Raw genomic sequence first — 25,777 nt, forward strand, 5'->3', positions numbered from 1 at the left:
CTCCCCCTCTGCCCCCTCTCTCAGCAGTGGCTCTGGAGATGGAGCCCAGGCTGGCTCTGTGCATGAATCCTACCACTGAGCTACAGCCTCAGGACTTTCCTACACTTTACAACTTGATTCCCTAAAACATAAAGGACACAAGACAAAAGATGGCAAATGATCATGAAAATGAAAACTCAGAGCTGACCACCACGGTTTACATTTTGATGCATTTTCTTGAAATTTCTTTTTTCTCTAGAACCTTATCCCCACTTTTTTGTTTGTTTTTGAGACATGGTCCCACTATGTAGTCCTGGCTGGCCTGAAATTCTCTGTACACCAGGTTGGCCTGGAACTCACGAATCGTCTTGCCTCTGCCTCCCAAGTACAGGGCTTACAAGCATGTAAGCTACTCTCTTCTCATCCTTTTCACCGTATCTAAGAAACAGCAGGCCCGTGCTCTCAGAGTCTGCCCAGGCACCAGCATCCATAAGTGATTTTCACTAGCTCTAGGCTGCTCCGCCAGAGCAATGTCTCCTCATCCATCTGACTCCCACAGGGGCTCCTAATAGTGTCTCTGTATTAGCACCAGCTAACTCTTTGTAGGTTAGCCTCCTTGTTCAGGAGCCTTGCTGACAGTCTCTCCTTTGTGCCTAGGACACCTTCTCAGAAGGGAAAAGGATCTAGTTTCCAGGACACAAACAGGTCGGTACCACCAAGCTCCTGCCAAATGGTCCTGTTGACCTTGGTCAGTGGTGCCTGACAAGGACAGAAGGCTGCTCGATGCTTTCGACCTCTGTCAATACCTTCAGGAGCTCACTCCTTCACTCAGAGACAGCCATATGTGTACATGAGTTAGCTGTACACTGTAAGGAGAGAGCTGCCTGATCATCTGCTCTGTGACTCTACACTGTTACTCCATACGCTTGTTCAGACTCTTCCCGAGCAGACACCATCTTCATTTTGTAGATGAGGAGACTGAGGCTGGATTTTAAAGAATTTGACTAAGGCCATCTAGTCAAATCTAGCTGATTGCCTGGGAATCAGCTGACTCGATCTCAGAATCAAAGGACCTCAGGGAGCTTTGTAGGGAGGAGGGTTGTGATGGCTTACCTAGTGTTTCACAGCTTGTGTTCCGTGAGCACTGCCCGCTATCTCTGTCCAGGGAGGACAGCTGCTCGTCTGACCGGCTGAGCTTGCCCGTGCTGCTGCAGGGAGACAGGCGAGGAGACTCACCACCGCAGGAGCGGCTGCCTCCTGACAGGCGCCTCTGGGAGTAACATTCAACATCAAAGTCCTTGGGAAGAATGGAAAGGAACTTCAGTAATCCTTGGGAAAGACAGCAGAGATCAGGGACAAGTAACTGGCATGCTCACTAGCTCAGAGAAAACACTGCCTAGCTCAGAGGCCATCTTTGATGTCAGTATAGGATCAGGCTGACAGGAAAAGGAACTGGGAGGACTATGAGAGTGCTTCAACAGGGATGCCCTTGGGAGATGCCCCATGTCATGGGGGCGGGGAGAGGGATAGCGATGGTTTGCCTTCCCACAAGTCTGCAGATGTGAGTAATAGTGGTCTAAAGACTTCCAGGTGACCTTCAGTACGCAATCCTCAAACTCCAATTGTATCCTCCTCCCCAACAGAACCAGGACTTCATTACCTGCCTATTGATTCCAACAGGCAAACTGGAGCCGCTGGTAGCCCGACTCATGGGAGCCACCACAGCCACCCGGGTAGGCGACGGAGCAGACTGCCTTTTCTTGGGTGGTAATGCTGGTGGACTAGAAAAGACAGAAAATCCAGGCAAACTGTACATCACAAACAAGAGTGATTTAGAATGCTTTTAGAGGAACAGGACATGCATGAAGCTTTTTCCACACTTAATTTTCTTTTCTTTTCTTTTTTTTTCTTTTCTTGGTTTTTCGAGACAGGGTTTCTCTGTATAGCCCTGGCTGTCCTGGAACTCACTCTGTAGACCAGGCTGGTCTCGAACTCAGAAATCCCCCTGCCTCTGCCTCCCAAGTACTGGGATTAAAGACGTGCCCCACCACCGCCCAGCCACAGTTAATTTTCATCCTTTAACTGCCTCCTCTTCTCCTCCTGTCAGTCAGTCTATCAAGGCTCAAAGTCTAGAACCAAAGAAGATTCTTTTCCTTCCATAGTAAATCATGACTGGTTTTTACTGGATAGAGACTGAAGCAAGCTGAAAGAGTACAGAGCCAGAGCCTGGCCACCTTCAGGGACATTCTTTTTAACAATGCCAAGCCACTTGAGCACTTACCCCAGGCTGCTGCTATCCTTCTGCTCATTCTACCACCTACTCCTCACATTAAGTCATAAATAGGTAGGCCCCATGGAAAAAAAAAATCCCCTCAAAAGAGCTTAGAATTACCTATTATCAACCACCCGGATGCCAGGTAAGGGGGGCTTGGGGGGCGCAACCTCATCACCGGTGGAGTCTGGGACCCGTTCAGTGGACGGTGACACACTTGTCTTGTTCAGGATTTCCATTTCTCGGTCTGTCAGAGGGAGCTCAGGCTGGCTGGAGAGATGGAAAGAACTCGGGATCACACAGAGTCAGAGAGTGTGTTGCTCCTGAGAGTGAGGGGGAGGGCTAAGGGGGAAATGGTCAAAGAAGGAGCCTCATGCACAGTCTTGGGGTTCCCATGGAGTTTCATCACTGGACAGCTACCAGGCTGCTCTAAAATAATGTGTCACATGTTTAACACGGGACAGTCCTTGAAACTAATATAAAATATTAAGGCTGTCCACATAAGGTCCTCCCTCAGATTACTGAAAAAACACTGCACCACTGGCCTCTGGGTTTGTTCTGTATCAGGATCCCATTGGCTGAACTACTAAAAAAATCCAAGGTCTCCCCCAACCTCTCAGCCAAGCCCTTGTGGAGTTTGTGGTGTGATGCTGCCTGGGCAGAACCAGGGGCTCAGAACCACTTCCTTCTGTACACTCTTACCCAGATGAGCTTGAAACTTATGTGAAATACACCTTTTAAAGCACCAGGCACTCACTCATCAGAACTTATCACTGGAAAGGGACCAGGGCTGCTCATGGCCTTGTCTCAAATACTCTCACTGCTTGCCTGGCTCCCTTCTTTGTTACGTGTAGGCTCAGTTTCAAAGTGTGTGGTTGGTCCCACTGGGACCAAGGAGTCTGTTCAGACTTACCCGTCAGGCTTGCTGGCTGGGGAACTAGGCTTCACTGGGCTTGTAGGTGATGGTCGCCCCTGCTTCTCAATGGTTAGCCTCACTAGCTCCTGTGAGGGAGAAGGGGCAGGGGAATGACACCACTGTACCTTTAGCAAGAGTCAGGGCTTCCAAGTCCCACATTTGTGTCCACACATTTCCTAGGCAGGGTAATCTGCACAGTCCTTAACATGCCCCTTTCTCTCAAAAAATACCATAGCAGTATACTGTAAAGTTTCAACTGCACTGTGTACTTCCTCTTGAAAGGGGAAATGACAAGTCTGGGTGTTTAGATGAACAGACCATGACACACTTGTATTCCTGTGCCGTCTGGGGAGAGTGGCAGATGCTTTTGGTTCCCTAAAGCTGTCATGTTAGGCACAGTGGTGCACTTAGCCATCTGGCTTCTGGCTTTTAGTGTTTTCCCAAAGTGCACTGACTTGGTCAAGGCAGGAACTGGAGCCCTAGTGGATTGTTGGGAGCCTTGTCAAAGAACTTAGAGTGAAGGTTGTGTGACCTCAAAGCAGAAAAATGGCATAGTAAGAAAATGAAAAATGGCCGGGCGGTGGTGGCGCATGCCTTTAATCCCAGCACTTGGGAGGCAGAGGCAGGTGGATTTCTGAGTTCGAGGCCAGCCTGGTCTACAGAGTGAGTTCCAGGACAGCCAGGGCTACACGGAGAAACCCTGTCTCAAAAAACCAAAAAAAAAAAAAAAAAAAAAGAAAATGAAAAATGGTACTTTAGCATTTACAAGGCAGAAAAGAGGGCAGATCAGGGGTGTAGTTTCTCAGCTGGGACATATTTATCCAGTTCCATGACTTTTTTTTTTTTTTTTTTTGAGGCAGGGGCTCTTTATGTAGAAGTGCTGAGGTTAAAGGCACGCACTACCAGTCCAGAGCACTTTAATGATGTTTCCCAGGTGCACAGTGTGACCATCACCTGGGGTATGAAGACCACTCTCACCCCTGTTCTTCCCTTCTGCCATCTCAGCACTCTGTACATTCTGCTCTGGATTGCTGTGGGCTTCCAGGATGGATATACATGGGGCTTTTTGGGACAGGGTCTCTTACTAGCACCTGAAGATCACTGAGCACACGGAGTAGGTGAGGACAGATGGCCAGAATGCTCTAGGGATCCATCCATCTGTCTCTTGGTTCCCTAGTGCTGGGATTACAATTATGGCCACCACACCTGGCTTTTTCTGTGCATTGTGAGGACTGAACTCTGGTCATGACTGTGTGGGAAGTACTTTACAGAATACATGTGCGATCCTTAACACAACTTTTAGAACAGAAATTTTGTACCTATGCAGTCCCCTCCCTCTCCTGCCGCCCCTGGCAACTACCACTCTCTTCTTGGCCACTCCCACCTGCCTCAGCCTCAGCACTCCACCTTCTTTGGGAAGCTCGAGCTGGCTCTTTTTTTTTTTTTTTTTTTTTACTGCTGAGCAGTGCTCTGGTATATTGCCTCACACAATCTCCTCACTGCTCTCTGCTGACAGCTGCTGGTGATAGCCTGTGTGCACGAGGGAAGAGCACATATTACCTCTGAGGATGCAGAGCTGGGTACCTAACCACGTCTCCCTGACCAGGGGCTAAGAATTAGCATTTCCCGAAGCAGCTTCTTTTGACAACATAAAAACTATGAAAAAAGATAAACATACAAAAAGAAATATTAAGAGCTTCTCAAGTTTGATGGCAACAAAATAAAACTTGCAGACACAGGGTGGGGTGGGGCAGGATGGGATCAGATAGAATGGGGTATCACTCTGGGCAGCAGGGATGGTCCAGTGGATGACCTACTGGCATGTATCAAAAGCCTCAAATATCTGTTAGAAGGATTCTGTCTGAGGAAAATGTCATGGATATATGCAAAAGCTCAGCTCTGGAGGATGTCACCAGAGGTAAAATGAGACTGTTCGACAGCCCACAGGTAAATACCCACTAAAGTACCAAGTATGCAGATGTGTTAGACCCATCAAGGGGCCAATTCTGAAGTCAGCAAGAATAAAGTCACAGCAGAACACAGGTCACAGCAACAGCATGGAAAGATGGTGGAATGCCAGGAACACTGGGTGCAGAAAAGTCCTACCTGCTTTGCTGGGGTACACTATAAATTTTGGAAACAAGATCGAAAACCCTTTTTTGTGTTTTTTTTTTTAATTTATTTTTTCACTTGTATCTTCTAAATTTTCAAAAATGGACATAGATTAGTTCTAAGGAAACCGCCTACCCCACACCATGAGAGAGGTGTCCACAGAACCAGACCCAGGCTCACCCCATTCTGTTCTTGGAGCCACGTGGAAAGTGAGATCCATGGGAGGCTGAGGCTAGCCCAGGAAAGGGGCCTTCTGCTTGTTGCCACAATTCAGAGCACAAGTGATAGAGGGATGTGAAGGGAAAGCAGCTGGAGGCAGGCTGCTCCCAACTCACTGCCTGGAGAAGTGTGCAGGAGTGCCCCACAGCCTTGGCTGGGATCAGAGTGTCAGACCCACAGAACTCGGAAGCCTTGAATTCTCCATCTTTCTGCCTCAGCATCACGAGCGTCACCAGGTTAAGCCAAACTTACTCCAGCAAGCAGGATAAAGGAATGCAGAGAAGTCTTTACATTTGTACCTGCTAACACAGAACAAATTCCAGTTCCTCCTGACGTGGGAGCAGGCAAGGAAGCTGTCCTCTTGGAATGGCAGCTGTGACCTCAACTAATGAACAATGGATAGCTATAGGATCCTGGGATGACAAGCACACACTTGCAATTGTGCCCTGAAATTCCAAGACCACATTATGACAAGTGGAGGCTGGGAAAGGGGCGGGCAGCTTTTCTTTCTCTGCCAATCTTCCTGCCCAAACAGAAGGGCTTTGGTCTCAACTTGTCTTAATGATCACACACAGAAAGCTCCAGAAACCTCTTCCATCTAGGTACTTCCAATACCCTGGTCTCACTGAGTGTTCACCACCTGTGACTAAGCCAGGGCTCAATACCCTGTGAAACGTCAAATCTCTTCTCAAAGACAGTCTTTTAAATTAATTGCTAGAGGGCACAAGGTCAGTTAGAAAAGATCGTTTTGGACTCTTCTGCCAACAACTATCCATGAGACTGACATTCAGTTCATTGAAAATCAGTTTTCAGAAGTCAAAAACCACATCTGAAGATTTTCCTAAGAACATGAGCCTATGTTCTGATGCTCACGGTGTTCATGTTCACCACGACAAGTCAGCACACAGCTCTGAATCTGAATGTCTTGGTTCCCACTTCCTCTCCACTTTCTCCTGAAATGATACAAAGACCTGCCTTGCAGAAGGGCTCACACTGCTATGATAGTCCTGGCACAAAGAAGCCCAAGGAAAGCATGGTAAACAGTGTTCCCTAGGTTCTCACAGTGAGGACCACTCCACTGGGAATACCACAGCTATAGCCCAGATCGTCTATCAACCCCTTACTCTCTGACTCTATTCTCTGGGTGCAGTGCCAGGGCACAGGAAGTCTGCAGTTACACACCAAGGCTCAGTGCCACCCTCTAGTTCTTCACATACTTTGGGAGAGGGTCAGGTCTGGTCTGACACATGAACAACACACTGGCTCATGGGGACTGGGGTAGTAGATTCCTGTGACAGGAGCTACAGGACACGATCCCAGGAATGTCCAGCCCCAGAGTGACTTTGTTGTTTTGCTTTGTGTTTTTGAGACAAGGTCTCTCTATGTATTCCTGGCTGACCTAGACTTTTTCTATGTAGACCAGGCTGGCCTCTAACTCAGAGATCCTCCTGCCTCTGCCATCACACTCAGCCCCCAGAGTGACTTGTAATGGAAACATCAGGGGACTCTCTCTGCCCACACCTAAAGTGGCAGTAAGAAGTGGCAAGCGGAGGGATGCTCTCAGTTGTACACACAGCCCAGCAGTACAAGGCTTGCTGTGTACAGTACAGACGGAGACGGATAACAACTGCTTGAAGAACAACTGGCATTCCTCACACAGGCCTGACACAGAGGACTTCAGGTAACTGGTTGGCTGGGAAGCAGCATTGGCTAGGGAGCTGCATAACTTCTTTTTTAAGACAGGTTTTCTCTGTGTTGCCCTGGCTGTCCTGGAACTCACTCTATAGATCAGGCTAGCCTAAACTCAGAGATCCACCTGCCTTGGCCTCCTGAATGCTGGGATTAAAGGTGTGTGCCACTACCACCTGAGCTACAGAACAATTAAAACTAGAAACACCAGGCAGAGGATGCTAGGAAACAGTCCTAACTTTGAAAACTGTGTATGTAAGGAAGCGACAAGCTTTGTATAACAACCACAAGGGGAAGTCTCTCTTTCAAACTCATCCTGGCTGTTGATGGGAAACGGCAGAAGGAATCTTGTCTGTCACAGTTTGAAAACTCTGGAGCACAGTGGTCACAACCAACAATAGTGCCCCCAAAAGGGGCACCTTTCCTGGAAGCACAGTGCTATCTAGAAATTTCTTTTCTCCACTAACAAACTGATTGGGTTCTGGCCTCTAGCTTTACAGGAATCCAAGGGGCAGAGGGACATGTTAAGCAGCACCACAAGGGTGCCTCTGACTAATTGTACACTGCCAACTTTCAGAAGTAATAACTCTAAGATAAATTCTCTAAGCTTTAAATGAACAAAATTCGGCTGGAGAGATACTCAGCAGTAAAGAGCACTGGTTGCTTTTGTAGAGGACGCAGGTCTGGTTCCCAGTACCTACACAGGGCAGTTTAACAGTTAACAGTTGCCTGTTAACTCTGACTCCAGGGGATCTGATAACTCCTCTGGCCCCTGTAGGCACTACACACATGTGACACACATACAGAAAAGAAGGCCCACATATATAAATATAAATAAAATTTTAAATAAACCAAAGCCCCAAAGTTTCAAGGAGGAGGAGGAGGAAGAGGAAGAAGAGGAAGAGGAGGAGGGAAAGGAGGAGGAAAAAGAGGAGGAGGAGGAGGAAGAGGAGGAGGAAGAAGAGGAGGGGAAACAACGACATCCATTTGCTGCTGCTGCTGCTCACAGAGATGATGCTATCCACTGGCTCTGTCTGGGTCCTGGATTTTAAAAAATAAACCTTTTAAAAATAGTAAACCATAGGCTGGAGAGATGGCTCAGCGGTTAAGAGCACTGACTGCTCTTCCAGAGGTCCTGAGTTCAATTCCCAGCAACCACATGGTGGCTCGAAACCATCTGTAATGGAATCTGATGCCCTCTTCTGGTGTGTCTGAAGACAGCTACAGTGTACTCATATAAATAAATGCATACATTCAAAAAAAAATCTTTTAAAAAAATAGTAAATCACACTCTGAAGGCCAAAACTAGCTAAGGACTTGTTTTTAGAATGCTCTCAAGTTAGGGCTAGCTCAAACAATAAGAGCACCAAACAAGGACTGTACAACAGGATGTGTGCCTGGAAAGGCTGAGAATACTTGTCCTTGGTCCTTATAGGACAAGCTCACCCTGCTCCAGTGGGCATGTGGAAGTGCCAGGAAGTGTGGAGGTGTCACTCGGGATTTGCATCCTGCAATATGGGGAGCCAGTGAATGAGGAAAGGAAATCACAGTGACCATACATGAACATGAGTGACCTGGTGAGGCCTGATGCAACTCTGGCCAATAAAATGCAAGGAAAATTCTGTAAGGAGCTCTAAGAAGCCTCCTTCAAAGGAGAAGGTAACTTTGCACCTCTTCTTCCTTGTCTGAATGTAGCCATGGTAACTGGAGAGGAAGCAGCTATTGTGCATGACTGAGTAGAACCTGTGTGTTACTGACAGTAGAAAATCTCACACTAGCCTTTGTCTATCTCTGAACTTTACATGTGAAAAATAACATTTTATTTTTGTGTCACATATGGAGACCAGAGGTAGGGCCTTCTCTTGCATTGGGACCTGGCTGATGTGGCCAGACCATCTCATCAACAAGAAATTGGAATTGCCTGTTTCTACCTCTCTTAGTGCTAGGATCATGGGTACATGTTGCTATGACTGGTTATTTATTCATTTTTTTTTTATCATGGGTGCTTGGGCTCCAAATTCATCTCTACAAGTTTATATTCAAGCACTTTATGACTGTGCCATTTCCCAATCCCTCCAAAAGTTTGATGTCTAAAAATTTTTGCATTAACTGATGGGTTGATTGTGTGTGCATGCAGATGCATGTGCCACAGTTCCCACGTGGAGGTCAGAGGACAGTGTGAGGGAGCTGGGTTCTGAGGGTCAGATCAAGTCAGGTTTGTAGGCAGGCACTCTTCGCTGCTGAGCCATCTGACCAGCTGCAAAAGTTCCATCTTTAAAAGCTTCTGCTTGTTTGTGTTTTCTGGCCTGGCTGCTATCCTTAGAAAACCTCTGAGACTGCTATGCAAGTACAGTTCTGGCGGTGATGGTCAAGTGACAAAGCTATGGGATTCCCCAAGGCTTTCAGTGGAAGAAATCATTACAAGTTTTTTTCTGTGTGTGTTTGTGTAAGTGTCCAGATGCCCATGGAGGTCAAGAAAATGGAGTTCTACATGAGCCACAGATGCTAGAGAACAGAACATGGATCCTCCAGAAGAAAAGGGAGTATTCTTAGCCACTGAATATTATTAATCTATTGTTAGTATTCTAGCCCATATTATTATTTTAAATGATAATATTTCAGTCTGTATGAGTGGCTGGAGGCTGGGGATACAAAGGCCTGTTCCTGACATTTCTGAAGGCAAAAAGTGCCATGTCTGAGGTCAGAGGAGAAGTGGGCACAGTACAGAAGATCTGAAACTTGTGAGTTGCTCTAGAGGGAGACACAATTCTCACCCAAGACGTAAATGTGAGCTACTCTAGTGAAAGTTGCCACAGTGATCAGAGTTTACCCTGCCTGTTAGCCACCCAGCACTTGCCAGTACTCCAAAGACACAAGCTTACCTCTCCTCACACACTCAGGGTATTTTTTTGTTTGCTTGTTTGGTTTTTGTTTTTCAAGACAGGGTTTCTCTGTGTAGCCCTGGCTGTCCTGGAACTCACTCTGTAGACCAGGCTGGCCTCGAACTCAGAAATCCTCCTGCCTCTGCCTCCCAAGTGCTGGAATTAAAGATGTGCACCACCACTGCCTGGCCACACTCAGGGTATTTAAGAACTTACAAGAATCTCAGAGTCACTTGTCTGAGGTTACAGAGCTCACAAGTGGCAATTATGTGAAGATTTACAAGGCAGATGACAGTGTACTTGTAGGAACAGTACCAAAACCATCTGCCTTTCAGACAAGTTTTCAGTCTTACCCCAACCCCACCCCAAACAATTCCACTTACAACTGAATAAGCCCCTGAGGGGTGGTGAGTCACTCTGAAGGAATGTGCCCTTTCTCTTCTACTTGGGAAGAAGACAACCAGCTAAAGCATTTGTGCTTGCACACTCCTGGCTCTCCAGTTGAGGGGGCTTAATCACACACCAGGACCCAGGCTTATGAGGTGTCCGTGTTAGGGAGGATGAATGAGAAGAATCCTTTGGGTTGACTCTCCTAGGACCGGGCAGCAGAGGGTGACTAAGTGCCGAGGCCCAGCAGGCATGGGTGAGAATCCTGAGCTTGCCACTGAACCTTGGTCGGCCCACCAGTGAAGGGGTTTGCCTCAGTCAGAGGGCTGCTGCAGTACAAAGCTGGGCAGTGTAAAGGAGCATCCACTCACTGTTTGCTATTATTAATATAAGATACTAATCATAAATGCCCATGCTGACCAATCTCATTCCTTCACTAACACCCTCTAGAAGAAGCTTCTAGTAACACATGCCAGCTGACTAGACTCCTCCTGGGATTTTCTCTGACTTCCCTGTCCCTGCATTGGCACGAACACTCCTTGCTGTGGCACATGGCATCCTTTTATGTAACCTGAAGCTCCCTAAGGCCAGGCCCGTGACCCTGTCTTCACCTCTGTGTGTACTCATGTTACAGCATCCCAGAGAACACAGAGCTCCTTACCTACTAAATACCTGTATGTGTGCTAGTGTGCTAGTGTGCTAGTGTGCTTGTGCATGTGTCTGCACCTGTGTATGCATGCGTGTGCATGCTCACCTGCATGGTCATGTGTGTGCAGGTCAGAGGACAACTTTTCAGAGTCTGTTTTCTCCAAGACAGTCTCTCTGTTATTTCTGCCCCAGGATTCTCCTGGCTTTGCCTTCCACATTGTTGATCCTCCTCCTTACACTGTTCTGGCTACATTATTAAAAAAAAAAAAAAAAAAAAAAAGAAACCTATAAACAAGTTATTTTCACTCGGGCTGGCATGTTCAAGTTCTACAGGCTGTGTGTGTGCGCTCCCATCCCTCAGGGGCACACTGAGAAATCAGCAATTTTTCATTCAAGCATTCCTTCTGCCAACCAGTATAGCCCTGCTCTCAGGAGTCCATAAGGAACATGGACTCTGGAGTCCCGAAGCTTCTGTGGAAACCTGGTCTCTTGTTTCAGCTGTTTTAACTTTGGACATTTCACCAAGATCAACTTGATAGAAGAAAGCCTAGACAATGTCATCTGGAAAATAATTTTGATTTCCAGAAGCTAGGACAAGAGCAGCAAGAGTGGGCCAGTCGGCCAAAAAGCATGGGAAGGTCATGTCTCACTGCCCAGCCAGAGAGGGTGTGGGAAGAACTGAGGGGATAAAGCACCCCAAATATTACAGAGACTATGGTCAACACCCACAGCCTCTTAACACTGATGGTAACAAGTCTGACTGCTTGTGATAAGAGAGCACAGGAGCAGTCAGTGGAGAACCGTGTAGCTTGTCGTTTCTCCTTCTCAAAGTGAACCCAAAGTCCCCTGTAGACACAGTAGCACATCAATCACCTCTACTTTAAAGGTGCTTGGGCTTTAGCTAACAGCCCATTTGAGAGCGATTTCTCTCACCAAGCAAGGCCTCATTGGCCTTCTCTCTGTAATTAAAACCCTTAGCTCTGTTTTCCAGAGCTTCTAAAGAATACTACACCAAGATGCGTGTTTCTGGAGCTTCATGGCCTGGTTGAGCAGGGAAGCTTGTCTGACGTAGGCTAACCGTGTGGCTATAATTCTGGATTGAGGGTCTACAGAAGGGACACAGCTTTCCCAAGCCACATCTATCAAGCACGCGTTTAGCAGCACATAATGAACAATGAACAGTGCGAAAGCCTCTGGCTAAGTGTATCCCAGCACTGACTGATCTAAGCCTGCGATGCCGCCATGCAGGGCCCTACTATAACCCTTGCTTCTGGGTACGTTCATGAGCCATCATCAAGATGAACTAAGCTAGTAAACTGCCCAAGCCCACAGACTACTCAGTGATGAATTTAGGACTTAACACATTTCACCTGCCTAATAAGGCCTCTAAGAACAGTGTCTCCTGGCTGCTGCAAGGCCCTTGTCATTTCATGCCCTCCACTCAGCTTTGCTTCATCTACTGGGATTGATAGTCTTACTCTGGCTTCTGGGCCCAACTCCAGGCCCTTTATAGTCTTTGCTTCCCCTCCAACTGTGACACCTAATCTTCTGAGGCTCCCTGCAATGGTCTGGATAGTAAACATGCTGACCACATCACGGAGATCAAGCACGTTCAGCTTCACCTGCCTCAGCGCTGCTTTCCACCAGGAATCCTACGCTTGTATCGCATGAAAAGGTAGTGGTTGATATCCTGGGGCTTTTGCTAAAAGCACAAACAATCTCCATCGTATCAAGCTGGTGCACACTCTGCCACACCTGGGACATAGAGTCCACAGAGGACTTAATGCCAGATGCAGGAAGGGCTGATGGCTTCTGAGAGTGAAGCAGTGACTGGACAGAACTAGAGCTGGCCCATATCACAGCTTTTGGAACACATTCACCCTGTGTATGGTCTAAAATCAAGTTCTTAGCTTCCTTCGGCTGGCTGCCTCATCAGGGCCACCTGGAACCTGCCCTTACCTTCACTCCATCCAGCACAGCTTTGATGACGCCCTTCACAGTCGTCACCATCTCCTTATCTTCCGAGTTCACACCCTCTAGCATCACCTGGTCAGACCATCTGATAAGGTTGGCAAGGCTCTGGTACACTCGGCTATAGCAGGAGGAGAGGGCTGAGCTATGGGGAGGAAAGTTTTAAAAGAACATTAAAGATCAACCTGCACCATGACCCTCATACCTAGAGAACACTCAGGCAAGGCTAGCTAACATCTTAGTGTCCAGGGAACATTTTTTTTTTTTTTAAATAAAATCCATGTTTTGTTTTGATTTGTTTTGTTTTTGAGACAGGGTTACTTTGTAGCCAAGACTAGCCTTGACTTCTTAATTCTTCTGCCTCAGCCTCCTGGGTATGAGATGACAGGTAAGTGCTATCATGCCCAGTTCATCTGCATTTTTTTTAAACTTTGTTTTCCATCATATTTACTCTGTGTGTGTGTGTGTGTGTGTGTGTGTGTGTGTGTGTATGTGTGTATCAGAGGAAGGACTCCTGGTGTTCTGTTTTATCACTCTCTCCTTTATTTTTCTGAGAGTTTCTTAGTGACACTGCAGTGAGGCTGGTGGCCGGTGAGCCCCAGTGACCCTCCCATCACTGCCCTAGAACACTGGATTTGTGTAGATGCTAGGATTTGAACTCAGATCCTCATGATTGCCTGGTGGGTGCTATTACCCTCGGAAGCATCTGATCAGCTTCCACTACAAACATATATATATATTTTTTCCCTCAAATTTATCATAAAAATTTTATTCTAGTAGTTTCTTCAAATGTCACATTCCTCTACAACATCCTGAGAACATCTCTTTGCTCATTTCAGTTGCAAACCACTTGACTGGGTAGAGCTTTGTGTATTTCCTGTTTTGAATGAGTTTGACAGTCATTTTGATGGACCAGAGTCAACAGGTTTGAGGGACTCTGGTGTTGGGACCATGGCTAGCCAGGCATTGTGAGAACTGGCTGTGGTGTGACAGACCTTCCTTACCCTTGATCTGCTTCATCATCCTCGTGAGGCAGCTGTGGCTAGGTAGAGAGGATTTCAAAGACTGCAAGTGGCCTGTCGTGTGGTGAGTGTGCGCTCACATGCGTGTGCTCACAGCAGCAGCCTCCACTCACACCGTGAGGACAACACACAAAATACAAGTCCTTGGTATTTGGGAACATTAGTGTGGTACAACAGCAGCCCAAGCCCACAATTCTTACAGATTCCACATACTTTTTTTTTTTTTGTTAAACTAATTAAAGTTTTTAAGATAGGGTCTCACTATGTAGCCCTGGCTAACCTGAAAATGACTATATAGACCTTGGCCTTATAGAAATCTGATTGCCTCTGCCTCCTGAGAGCTAGGATCATATATGCCACCATGCTCTGACCTTAAACATGAGGTTTCTTAAGGGATCTAGAAAGGGTTACTGTTCTCATTTCAAACTTTGTACATTGTAACAGAAGAGCAAAAGCAGTTACTCCATCACTACTGAGGCAGACACTTAGAAACCAAGGGTGCGATTCAGAGAGAACAACACAATATTGTAAGACCTGACTGATGTGGGTTCTAACACTAGTCTTTAGGCATTTTACCAATGACACTTATCACGTGCAACAGCATGGGGAGGGAGCTAAGCTTTCTGCCAGCCACGGCTGCACTCTGCACGCACCAACAGAACAGTCAAGCCAGTAAAAAGGAAAGCAAATCCCTTCTGTCCCTGAGAATGAACAGAACTGTTCAAGATGCTTGGGGATGGTGTCAAGGCGTCACAGGAATGAGAGGCCTTCCCCACTGGAAGGGGTTGACCCAGTCCTGCAGCCTGTCTGGCAGCTGAAGTGCCTCTGGGGGCATGCCTGATACTAGCCTTAGGTTCTCTGAGTTTTTTGTTCTCCTACTCCCTGCCAATCTAGCTGTTTTCCCCCAGCATCCTCTATTTCTTCTCCTCAGGGAAGCAGGACAGGACCACTGTAGCTCCTTCTTTAATGTGTACCACATAATCACCACATCATCATGTGTTAGGGAGCTCAACCTTAACTTGATTTTAACTCTTTCCTGGTGGAGGCCATCACATGAGGACACAGGAATGATAGCATCTAGAGTTAGCCTAACATCTGATAGTCTAATGTCAGACTCTTTTTCTCAAAGGAGACCTGAGCCTGCCACAGAGTAAACTAAGGGAGAGCCATGGTACAGACAGCAGCACAGTGAGCCAAAGGCCACAGTCCTCAGGGGTTAGCCAGCAGAAGCTGGGGTGGAAGTCCTAGGCAGAACATTTCTTGGGAATAAAGACACAGAGTTTGCTATATCTCTCAGAAGAAAATTGTGAACTTCATTGCCAAGTTCAGAAAACCATTCATAAAAGCTCAGTCTCATGGGGTTAAATGGACACACAGAGACGCATCGATTATTAACGTGTACCACGGGCAAAGCCCTGGACCTGCCAGTCTCTTCAGCAAAGTTTCCTCAAGCTTGGGGATTGCATCTAGCATGGCGTTCCTTGAGATACTTAATAATAAATGTGGGGCAAGCTAACCTGTAGGAAGAAAACACTCTAGCAATCAAAGGCTGCCCAGGAGGTCTTGGCCTGGCACAGGCAAGGGCAACACTACACCTTGTTTTATCAGATGATAATTCTAGCAGCTGAGGACTTTAACAACACGATTGAAGGTCATGGTAAGTGACAATGGAGGCTCTGAGAATACATCCAACCCAACGTGATCAGCGATACTGAGCCCATGCACAGGATAAAGCCACAGCTCAGAGGGTACTGGCATTGGCCAGGAGGTGGACTCAGCCAGCACACAGGCCTCTGGAGGAGCAACTGCCTCAAAGCTGAGAAGTGAGGACTCCTTTCTTAAATGTCTCAAACCAAGGTAAGGACCCTCTGGGGGACTCACCTGTGCTGGATCCGAGGGTCAGTCTGCACCAGGGGTAAGATGGCCTCCAGCACCTTGCTGGCTGACCCTGGGAGCATCTCCAGGACCTTCTTATCAATGGCCATTTTGTCCACAATGGTCTTAAAGTAGCGCAAGGCACTGACAACCTCCTTCTCTTTCTCCTCCAGCCAGCACAGGTTCTGAAAGGGAATGCCACATTTAAGGAATGAGAGGAGATTAAAGGGATCGATTCTGAAAACAGCGAAATCTATAAACTAGCTCGACATTCCTGTAAATGGAAAACGCTTTGGCAGCAGAGACCAAGCCAGATGGTTTCTCTAAGGACTGTGATCAGGAGACAGAGATTAACAGGAAGAAGATAGGCTTAGGACTAGAAGGGTCATTTGGAGACTTGGGGATTCCCTTCCCACACTCTGAGATCCTAAAAATATTCTTCTCTGTTCTTATTGGCTACCTGAGATACCACTTCCGTCCCCCACTGTGCAGTGAGGTCTCAGTGAGGACATAAGGGAGCAACAGTTATGCCCCAGGACATATACATTCAGCAGAGGATTTGAGGAACTGGCAGCATCACAGCCCATCCACCTAGATCCTCACATACACCTATTCAAACCTGTAGTCCCTTTCCATTAAAGAGACATGACTTCCAAGAACACTAATGCCCGTGTTGGAAGGAGGGGCCAAGGGAGCCAGAGCCAGTGTTAGTGACTCAGTGACTACTGGTGCTACAGCTGCTAACAGCACTTGGGGAAAAGGAAAGCCACCTGAAGGGGGAAAAATAAAGCCAGTGCCCAACTTTCCAGAACTCCTCCTAACTCTGCATTCTTTCCCCCTTGACTGTGGGTAGCCTAGATCCACACCTAGCAGGGGGCAGGCACATAGCGCTAGTCCCCTTTCCTCAGCCTCCCTTCTCCAGTGGCCCAGATCCCAGACACTGAGAGTCATCTCAAGTGGACAGTTCCACAAACAGACAGCCCACAGAAGGAGTGAGGAGGGCTTCCTAAGGTCCAGAGAGTGTGAATAACAGCAACTGAGGGAAAGAGACTTAAGCAATAATATATAAATACATGAGTGGCAGAAAATTATAAAAAGTAACTATTCTTTTGAATACTAAATCTCCCCCATCTCCAGATAATGTCAGGGAGTATAATTTAAAACTTTAAAACTCCAATATGGGAGGCTATTTCATAGGACCCCCCCCAAAAAAAATTCTCTATATACATGGATGGAATCAAGTAAATGAAATTCAGCCAGATAACTGCCAAAGGCCTGGTGTGGCTTCCTGTGTTCTCTGCAGACCACCGGGACCACGCAGCCTTCCTTGCTGAGAAGTGTCCTGTTTTCCCATCTCTACCTGAAGCATTCACTTCTAATCTGTCTCTAAGAGGCTGAGCACTGGTTTCTCTACTTCCTGGATAAGAGTGCTCAGCTTCACCACACCCCAGCCTGGCTGGGCCAGCCTGAGTAATCAGGCCACACAGGTAGCACTCCTGAGAGCATGTAAAGCAGGCTACATGAAGAGGAGGAAGAGGAAGAGGAGGAGAAAGAGGAGGAAGGGGAGGAGAAAGGACAGGGTTGTCTTGGCACATCACAACCTGCTGGAAGGCAAGAGTGATAAACTTGCTAGGGAAACAGGAAGTATTTAAAGAAAACACATAAGACAGACATATAGGCAAGAGTGAACGGGAGCTGGGAACGGTTGAAGTGCAGGCGCTTTGGAGTAGAAAGGCTTTTCCTGCCACTGAGGAGAGATTAAATCAGGCACATAAGAGTCAGGCCAGCTGGACTTAGTGAAGGGCTAAGTAAAGACTCAGCAAAGTCAGGTAGCATCAGTATCTTCTTCTCCCAAGTCCCATGCCTTAATTATGGTCTCTATGCTCTGCACTCCTTGAGCCTTTCGGGCTGTAGACTGTAGTTAGCAGTCAGAATCAGTTATACACATAACATACATAGCACTGGCTATGGCTGGTCTATAAAGTCATCCCAGAATGACTGTCATCCTACATACCTGTCCTCCCCAGGGGAGCAGTTGCTACCACTTATAGGCTTGGTAAGTCTATGAGGTTGTCAATCTTGGGAAGGGCCTAGATTCAAGGCCAAGCTGGACTTGGGAACAGTAGATTCCAGCTCCTTGTCTGTGGGACAGGTGAATGTATCTGCCCCATGTTATTAAGGAAGTCAAAGTGGGCGGCAGCTGGAGCTCAGCCACCAAACACTTGCCTATCCTAAGCCAGGCATGGGTTCCCCAGCAGCAAAAAAACAAAACAAAACAAAAACCAACCAAACAAAAAAACCCCAACCAACCAAAACCAAAACACCAGTCAAAGAAACACAGAAACAACAATGGAGGTGAAGACTGACTGGGCGAGGAAGGGAACCACTAATAACTGAAGAGACACTACACTGGGGTCAGAGTGAAAACTCAGAGGAGGGTGACAGAGGCTGTAAAAGTCTGAGTGCAGAGGAGAGGGCCAGGTCACAGTGGCCGCTCTGAGCGCTTCAAGCCACACAGAGCTCTGCATTTGTTTCCATTCAGGCTGTAACCTCCCCAACAGAACAGATGCTATTAATTCATAAGTGGGGAAATTGAGGCTGTGTGGGGAGTGGGTAGAAAAGATAACCTGCCCAAGGCTCCACAGCTAAGTAACAAAATTATAACACAAACCTGGTAGGCTTCATTCCCCAGCCTGGACAGTACAAACAAGGCAAATCCAAAGTGCAGTGAAGCTGATGTGGCAGCGCATGTCATACCTGCAGCGCTGGTGAGGGGACCAGCCTAAGCAACATGGTCAGACCTGCTCTCACACACCTGGTTCCAGCAACACAGGAAGACAATCAGAGATTTGGGACGGCCTAGACAACACAGCAAACAGTACCCACACCACATGCATGCACACACGTGTACACAAAGGTACATGTGTGTCCTAGGGAGTCCTGTGTTCCAAGCTCTTATTTAATAAATGAGTAAAGAGGGCACAGGTGGGTGGAAGCTGACCTGTGCTTTTCTGTCCTGAGAAAAGGAAAAGGAAGGAACACAAAATGGCCTGTCTTCAGCTATTGCCTCACATCAGAGCGGCATTAGACATCCAGTGTGTACCTTTAGAACCCCTACTCCACGGGCTTCACGGAAAGTAAACTGCGTTCACAGCACTGGAGGACAGTGAATCAGGTAGTCACGGGCCAAATCATGGGTAGGGAGCAATTAGAAACAGCATATACAAAACTGGAACCAGGTTGGGTTGACTGCATACCTTTAATGTCTATACTGGGAAGTCTCTGTGAGTTCCAGACTAGTCTGGTCACACAGCAAGTTTCAGGACAGTCAGGGCTACAACAGTACAACACAACACAACATAGCAAAACACAAAAAACTGGAACCAGGATTGTATAAAGAAAACTCAACATCTTTCCTTCTCTGTACCTGCCAGCCAGGCCCTACAAGGCACGTCTAACAGAGCTCAGCTGTGCCAGGCTTTGCAGCAGGGTAATCTCTCTGTCTGCTTTACACAGACGATCCACAGAGCTAAAAGGGAAGCCCTTCAAGAGTCCACAGTGGAGCCCCTGGATCCAGCCAATATCTAGGTGCCGGAAGGAAGGCTGGAGAACTCACCCAATCTGAGCCCTTCTGGATGATGTTAACTGCTCATATGACGATGATTAGCTTTGGACTTTCATGAACTTTCTCTGCTACATTTAACAATCCACAGCTCACTGCGAGGCTTGCTAAAAGGTTGTAAAAGAGCTGACATTTTTTCCTATGAGAAGACCACTGTGTCTAGATAAAGCCGGACTGGAAAGACAGATGGAATACAACAGATAAAACAGACTTAATTAGAACACGTGGGCTCCAGCCAATACTGTCTAATAGAAGTGACAAAGCCTCTCCACACAGCTAGAGAACAAATAGGACAACAGGTGTGACGCCACAGAGACAGGGGCTGGAGAAAGAAGCTCAGGAAACAGCAGTAGTGTAGCTCTGCACTGAACTTCAAATCCCCGTATATTTAATAAGAAAAGTCACAAGTGGGCTAACATGAAACATATATGCAAATGCTCTGTAAGAGGTGAGAGAGACAGTGAATGACAAATGATGACAGCAACTTCTCCACACAAGGTTTCTGGACACTGTCCTCTCATCTATGTGCTGTGGCAGGGTCCATCCTGGGGCCTGCACTAAACAGCAGTCCACACTCAAGGGCCTTGGGACCAGCAGGGGTGAGTTTTAAGTACCAGGCTGTGCCTGCAGCTCCTGCTATAGGGCAGTCTCACTTCAGCACCCTGCAGCTACAGGACGGTCACCAGCAAGCTGGCTCCAATCCACTGGATGTCTAGCAGTTCCTGCTTCATTCTCCTAACTGACAACAGCATTCTCTTGCAGAGCACAGTCAATAAGCCAGTTAGGGAACATGGCCTAAAGGTGTGAGCTCCAAGAGAGCGTTGTGCATGCTACGACAGAGACCAAACCTCTCTCTGCTCAAGCCTCTTCTATACAGAAGTAGTGTATCTGATAATCAAGTAGTGCCTTGTTCACAGGCAGCAATTCATTCAACAGAAGTTTCTGGGCTTTCAAATCCTATTTTTTCTACCTATAACTAGACTTAAGGTATGCTGCTTGTCCACATAGACAGGGCAGTGTCTGTGAGCCACATCAAGCTGACAGTTATGACAGTAGGTCTTTGATCAATCACCCTTGGGGATCAGCTCTGCCTAAGCACCCGATGGACCCCTCTCTTGAAAGGACCCAAAATTTGGCTGCACATGGACCACTTTACTAAGTGTATTTTTAGTGTAAAGACAAGCATTCAGATCTGTAAGAGATTAACACATCTGGGCTTGACTTCTTAAAGAAGACATATGGTGGCTGGCACACATCAGGGATCCTAGTATTCAGGAGGCAGAGGCAGGAGAATTGCACATTAAGACCAGCTTCTTGGGCTAGACAGCCATGTACTGTCTTAAAACAAAACAAAACAAAACAAAACAAAACAAAACAAAACAAAACAAAACAAAACAAAACTCCAGGGCTGCCATAGTCAGGATAAAGCTTACCTAGAATACACAAGATCCCATCAGACCCTCAGCACCACAGAAAAGCACTAGTCAGGCTCTGCATTTAACTTAATCGCTGCTTTGTGGCTTTTGCTAAATTCCTCCATCTTTCGAGAGACTTTCTTTCTAAGCAGGACAGGTTTCACTGCCAGGGCTGTTGGGAGAGGGTTCTCCTAAGCACTCAGCAGGAGGCAGGGAAGAGGTCAGGTCAGTGCCCGTGCTGCTGACCAGGCGCCCTTGCTAAGAACTTTGAGCTGAGACAGCCTCCCAAGGCTTTAGAGCCTACTCAATAAACAATGCACAGAACCTCAGCAACTCAGGGAGAGAGGAACCACTCTGGAAAGGTGATACTTCTCCATCTGCCTAAGCACCCGATAGACCCCTCTCTTGAAAGGACCCAAAATTTGTCTGCACAGTCTGAGCTTCCTCCCCATCAAGCCCACTTAGATGCTTTTATTCAAGCATTACATCAAATACTTGAGCCCTTAGTTGCCACCCAGTGAAGACACAAGAATACCACCATAGGTGTTTTTCCATCCCCAGACCATGGACCAGAGTTCTGCAGTGGAAGGCAAGGCAACCCCAATTGTTCTTAATGTCACACTGACCTTCTGCCTCTGAGACCTGGAAGCCACAGCACTGGTGGACATAAATTCTACTGCCTGCTGCTCCAGATCCAAGGGGATAGGGTAGCCCTCTGGTAGAAATCTGTCTCTTGCCTCCTGGAAGAGAGGAAACCTGGATTCCTACAGAGCTTGAAATGGACATTATAGACTGGAGGGGGGTGGTGGTGGTGGTGAGACTCAACAGCTGTTCCACACATCTGGCTCAGCTGGCCCTGCTGAGGTTTCTAATGTTGAAGGATGCCTTTAGATGGGATTCAGGGGTTTGTGAGTTTCAGAGCTCAGGCACTGAGGCTGACTGGTGGGTTCAGGCCACTGGAGCCCCATGTGAGAGTACCCGAGGGCTTCTGGGTGGGAGGCAGCACCAGGTGTGAGCACAGTGCTCTGAGTCACTTTAAATGCCCAGAGGATGACACAGAACTGTCCAAGCCACTGGCCGGACTGATTAGCAGTCCTAAAGGTCCCAGGTCCCAGGGACACAGATGGCCCTAATAAGTGCACTTAAGCACTCAGACACAGTGCAGCCCACACTGCTGGCTGCAGGCGGGGGCCAGGAGGAACACTTAGAGTTGCAGCTTACTTTGCTCACAGGCTTCTCAGGGGTCTTCGACACCTCGGCTGGCTTTCCCTTCTTGGATGGTGTTCTCTTGATTTTGGGAGAGTGGAATTTGTCCATCAGCTTCATGGTGAAGGAGGAGAGATGAGAACGCTGAGAGTCTGAAAGCACAGAGGCCTGACTGTTAGAGGAGCAGGCAGGAGAAGCTGCAACTGTGGAAATGATGAGGGACAATTCAGAGAAAGGGACACATGGACCAGTTCTTTTTTCTTTTCGAGACATTGTTTCTTTGTGTAGCCCTGCCTGTCCTGGAACTCCTCCAGGCTGGCCTGGAACTCAGAAACCAGCCTGCCTCTGCCTCCCGAGTGCTGGGTTTAAAGGTATGGGACACATTCTAACACTCTGCTTACATGTAACCACTGTTGTAGTTTCTCCCTGGTTTAGGCAATTAGAATGGTGAGTAATTAAGGTAGACAGGATGGGTATTAAGAAGAACTTGCATTAAAATGTCAGAGTGCCCTTGTCAGTTCCGTATGAGCATCTAATCAATGTCCAGGAGACGCAGGAAGAATACACATGGATTCAGAGAGATGTGGTTGTTAAAAGCTAGCAGGGAAACCCTCTGGAACGGGTCTCCTCAGCCTTTGGTGGAGGAAAGTACAAGTGACACAGGCCAGGTCCTAAAGGTGGCAGCAAAGACAGAAATGGAGGCAAGGTGTCCAAACTGTTCTGGTCTAAGATCAAAGACTGACTGATGTCCTTAGAGCAAGACAAGTCAAGGATGTCTGCTCTCACTGATCCTGGGTGATGCCAGACTAGAAGCTTCTTATAGGATAATTAGTAAAGAGGAAATAGGTACTCTGCTCAGAAGGATGATGTGACACTTCCTCTGTGTCTGTGTCTATTTTAAACAGGGTCTCACTGTGGCTCAAGATGGCCTCTTGGTGAACCTGCCTTGGCCTTTGGAGTTCTGGGTCACTGGTATACAGTAGCACATCCAGCTCTCTATTTGCAGAGATTGTTTTGTGTGTGGAAACTCTTAAGCAACCCTCTGAAGAACTTTGCTAGCAGTAGGTATGAAGACAGCTTAGTGGTTCCTTTGTGTGTGCACGGCCTGGGCTTTGCTCCCTGAAGCATAGTATGATTAAGTAAATAAAATATGACAGCTTCATGCAGTGGCACATCTAGCAGGCAGAGGCAGATAGAATTCTGTGAGATCCAGGTCACTCTGGTCTATATAGGTGGGTTCTAGGCCAGCCAGGGCTACATAATGAGATCCTGGCTCAAAGCAAAAAAAAGCAGAAACTATCAGTATTAACAAATTCAGTAAGGCTGCAGGATACAACATTAACATATAAAAACTAATTTTTTTATATAGTAGCAATGAACACAATGTAATTTTAAAAAACCTCTCAATCATATCAGAAAGGACGACAGGCTTGGACATAAATTTGACAAGAGAAATTTCCCACTTATACTCTGCAAACTATAAAACAGTGCTGAACTCAGAGACAACCAAACTATGTGGAAAGCATCCCATGTTCTAGGATCAAAAAGCTTAATACTATTACAACAGTAATATTTCCCAATAACAACCTGTTATCCCTGAGAATCCTGCTAGCTTAATTCTTTTGGTAAGAGCTGACACTCTAATCCTAAAATGAGTAAGGAAATATGAGTGATCTAGAATAGTCAAAACACATAGCAAAGCTGGGGACATGGATACGTCTCAATATAAAAATTAAACACATTTATCAAGATAGTCCAGTACTAGCATAAATAGAGACACATTGATCCAAGAACAGAACTGAGACTCCAGAAATACATCCACATGTCTAAGCTAACTGATTTCAGTGAGGACACGCAGACCACTGAATGGGGAAGTAACAGTCATTCCTTCAAGCAGTATTAGGGCAAGTAGGCACTTGTTTGTAAAAGAATGAATAAAGGCCCCTGCCTTACACCACATGCTAAAAGGAGCTTTATATAAGTGAACGATCGAAATATAACAGTTAAAGCCAAAGCAAAAGAGTTAAAGCACTCAACAGACGTACAGGTTTTGTGGCCTTGGATTTGAGTTCACTCTTTGCTGTAACACCCAAGACACGAGTAACAGAAATAAAAATAGATAAGTTAGAACTTCAACATTAAAACCTGTGCTGGAAGGACTTCGGTAAGAGAGTGGAAAGACAGACTATTGGCTGGAGAAAATATTTACAGATTATATATCCGATGAGGGACTGCATACAGAAAGGAAGGAACAGCATTCTGGGGGACTGGTGTATACCTCCAATTCCAGTACTCTGGAGGCTGAAGGACCAAAATTACAAATTAGAGGCCAGCCTGGGCTACACAGCCAGATCCTGTCTCAAAAGAAAGGCAAACAATTAAGCAAACAAGGAAGCCACTGGGATTTCGCTAGGGAGGAGCTCTCAAAAGAAAGGCAAACAAACAATTAAGCAAACAAGGAAGCCACTGGGATGTCGCTAGGGAGGAGCTCTCCAAGCTCAGCCCTGGCCCTGCACTCTACCACACACAGCAGTAGTAATGCAGTGAAATGCCTCCATGTCAGCAGCAGCAGACAAACCTTACAATGCGCAGAAAGGCAGAAAGACCCTTTCTCAAAAAAGCCCAAATCAAACGGGAATAGTGAGAAAAAATGTGGCTGTCGCAGAAGCCTGAAACAAGTGATCCCCAGAACCCTCATGGAAAGGAAAGCCAGCTTCTGTTCTCAGACCACATGTGTGGACACATCATATACACAATAAATAAATTAATAAAATAAAAAAAGAATTTGAAAAGACATTTCTCCAAAGACATATTGGTTATAAGTACATAAAAAGGCGATCAACATTTGGGCACAGGTAGGAGGCCCTGGGTTTGATCCCTAACACTGAAAAAAACAAGCAAGCAACAACAAGCCAAACACAAGCTAATCAACATTCCTAGGCAAATGTAAATAAAAACCACTTACATCCAGGAATACTAAAATCAACAGTCACTGCCAAGTGTTGGTAAGGACTGGGTGAACTGGAAGCTTTATAGGCTGATGTAGGAAATATAACAGCTGTACTGACAAACTCCTGGCAGGTCCTCAAAATACCAAACACACCATCCTAGCAATTTTATTTGTAGGCATATGTTCAAGAGAAGTGAAGAGAAATATCTATATGGAGTGCACAGGAGAGTTCAGAGCAGTAAAGGGGTGAAAATAACAAATGCCCAAATGCCTGTGAATGAATAAATAAAATGTGGTAGATCCTCCCAGTGGAATGGCATTTGGTAATAAAAAAGAAATTAAGTCCTGACGTTGCAACAATAGGGATAATCTTGGAAACAATATGCTAAGTGACGATGGCCAGACAGAAAAGACCACTTGTTGTGTGATTCTATTTGTCTGAGATGTCCAGAATAGTTAAGTCTACGGAGACAGAAAATAGATCAGTGGTTGCCTAAGACTTCAGAGGGATCAGAGAAGGATGGAGAATGACCACTAAGAAACATGGGGTCTCTGTGGAAGAGCACAGATAACATCAGAGCCTGATGATGGTGGCACAAGCCAGTAAATCAC

General features: G+C 46.7%; 1 protein-coding gene across 5 annotated transcripts in view; it reads right to left on the minus strand.

Annotated features, from left to right (window-relative positions):
* Rapgef1 (Rap guanine nucleotide exchange factor 1) overlaps positions 1 to 25,777 on the minus strand; it is a 94,742-nt gene that overhangs the window by 38,229 nt on the left and 30,736 nt on the right. For 2 of the 5 annotated variants that reach the window (XM_028756916.1, XM_028756919.1), the window contains exons 2-9: positions 22,231 to 22,367; positions 21,636 to 21,749; positions 15,979 to 16,157; positions 13,064 to 13,220; positions 3,165 to 3,253; positions 2,372 to 2,521; positions 1,640 to 1,760; positions 1,093 to 1,276 (exon numbers count right to left, since the gene is read on the minus strand). In XM_028756916.1, coding sequence (XP_028612749.1) covers positions 1,093 to 1,276; positions 1,640 to 1,760; positions 2,372 to 2,521; positions 3,165 to 3,253; positions 13,064 to 13,220; positions 15,979 to 16,157; positions 21,636 to 21,749; positions 22,231 to 22,367 — 1,131 coding nt within the window. Of the gene's footprint in view, positions 1 to 1,092; positions 1,277 to 1,639; positions 1,761 to 2,371; positions 2,522 to 3,164; positions 3,254 to 11,210; positions 11,352 to 13,063; positions 13,221 to 15,978; positions 16,158 to 21,635; positions 21,750 to 22,230; positions 22,368 to 25,777 lie in introns of all 5 variants that reach the window. The other 3 variants (XM_028756915.1, XM_028756917.1, XM_028756918.1) reach the window with 3 other exon arrangements.

This window comes from Grammomys surdaster, unplaced genomic scaffold (genome assembly GCF_004785775.1).
Source record: "Grammomys surdaster isolate TR1022 unplaced genomic scaffold, NIH_TR_1.0 126133, whole genome shotgun sequence".
Lineage (NCBI taxonomy): Eukaryota > Metazoa > Chordata > Mammalia > Rodentia > Muridae > Grammomys > Grammomys surdaster.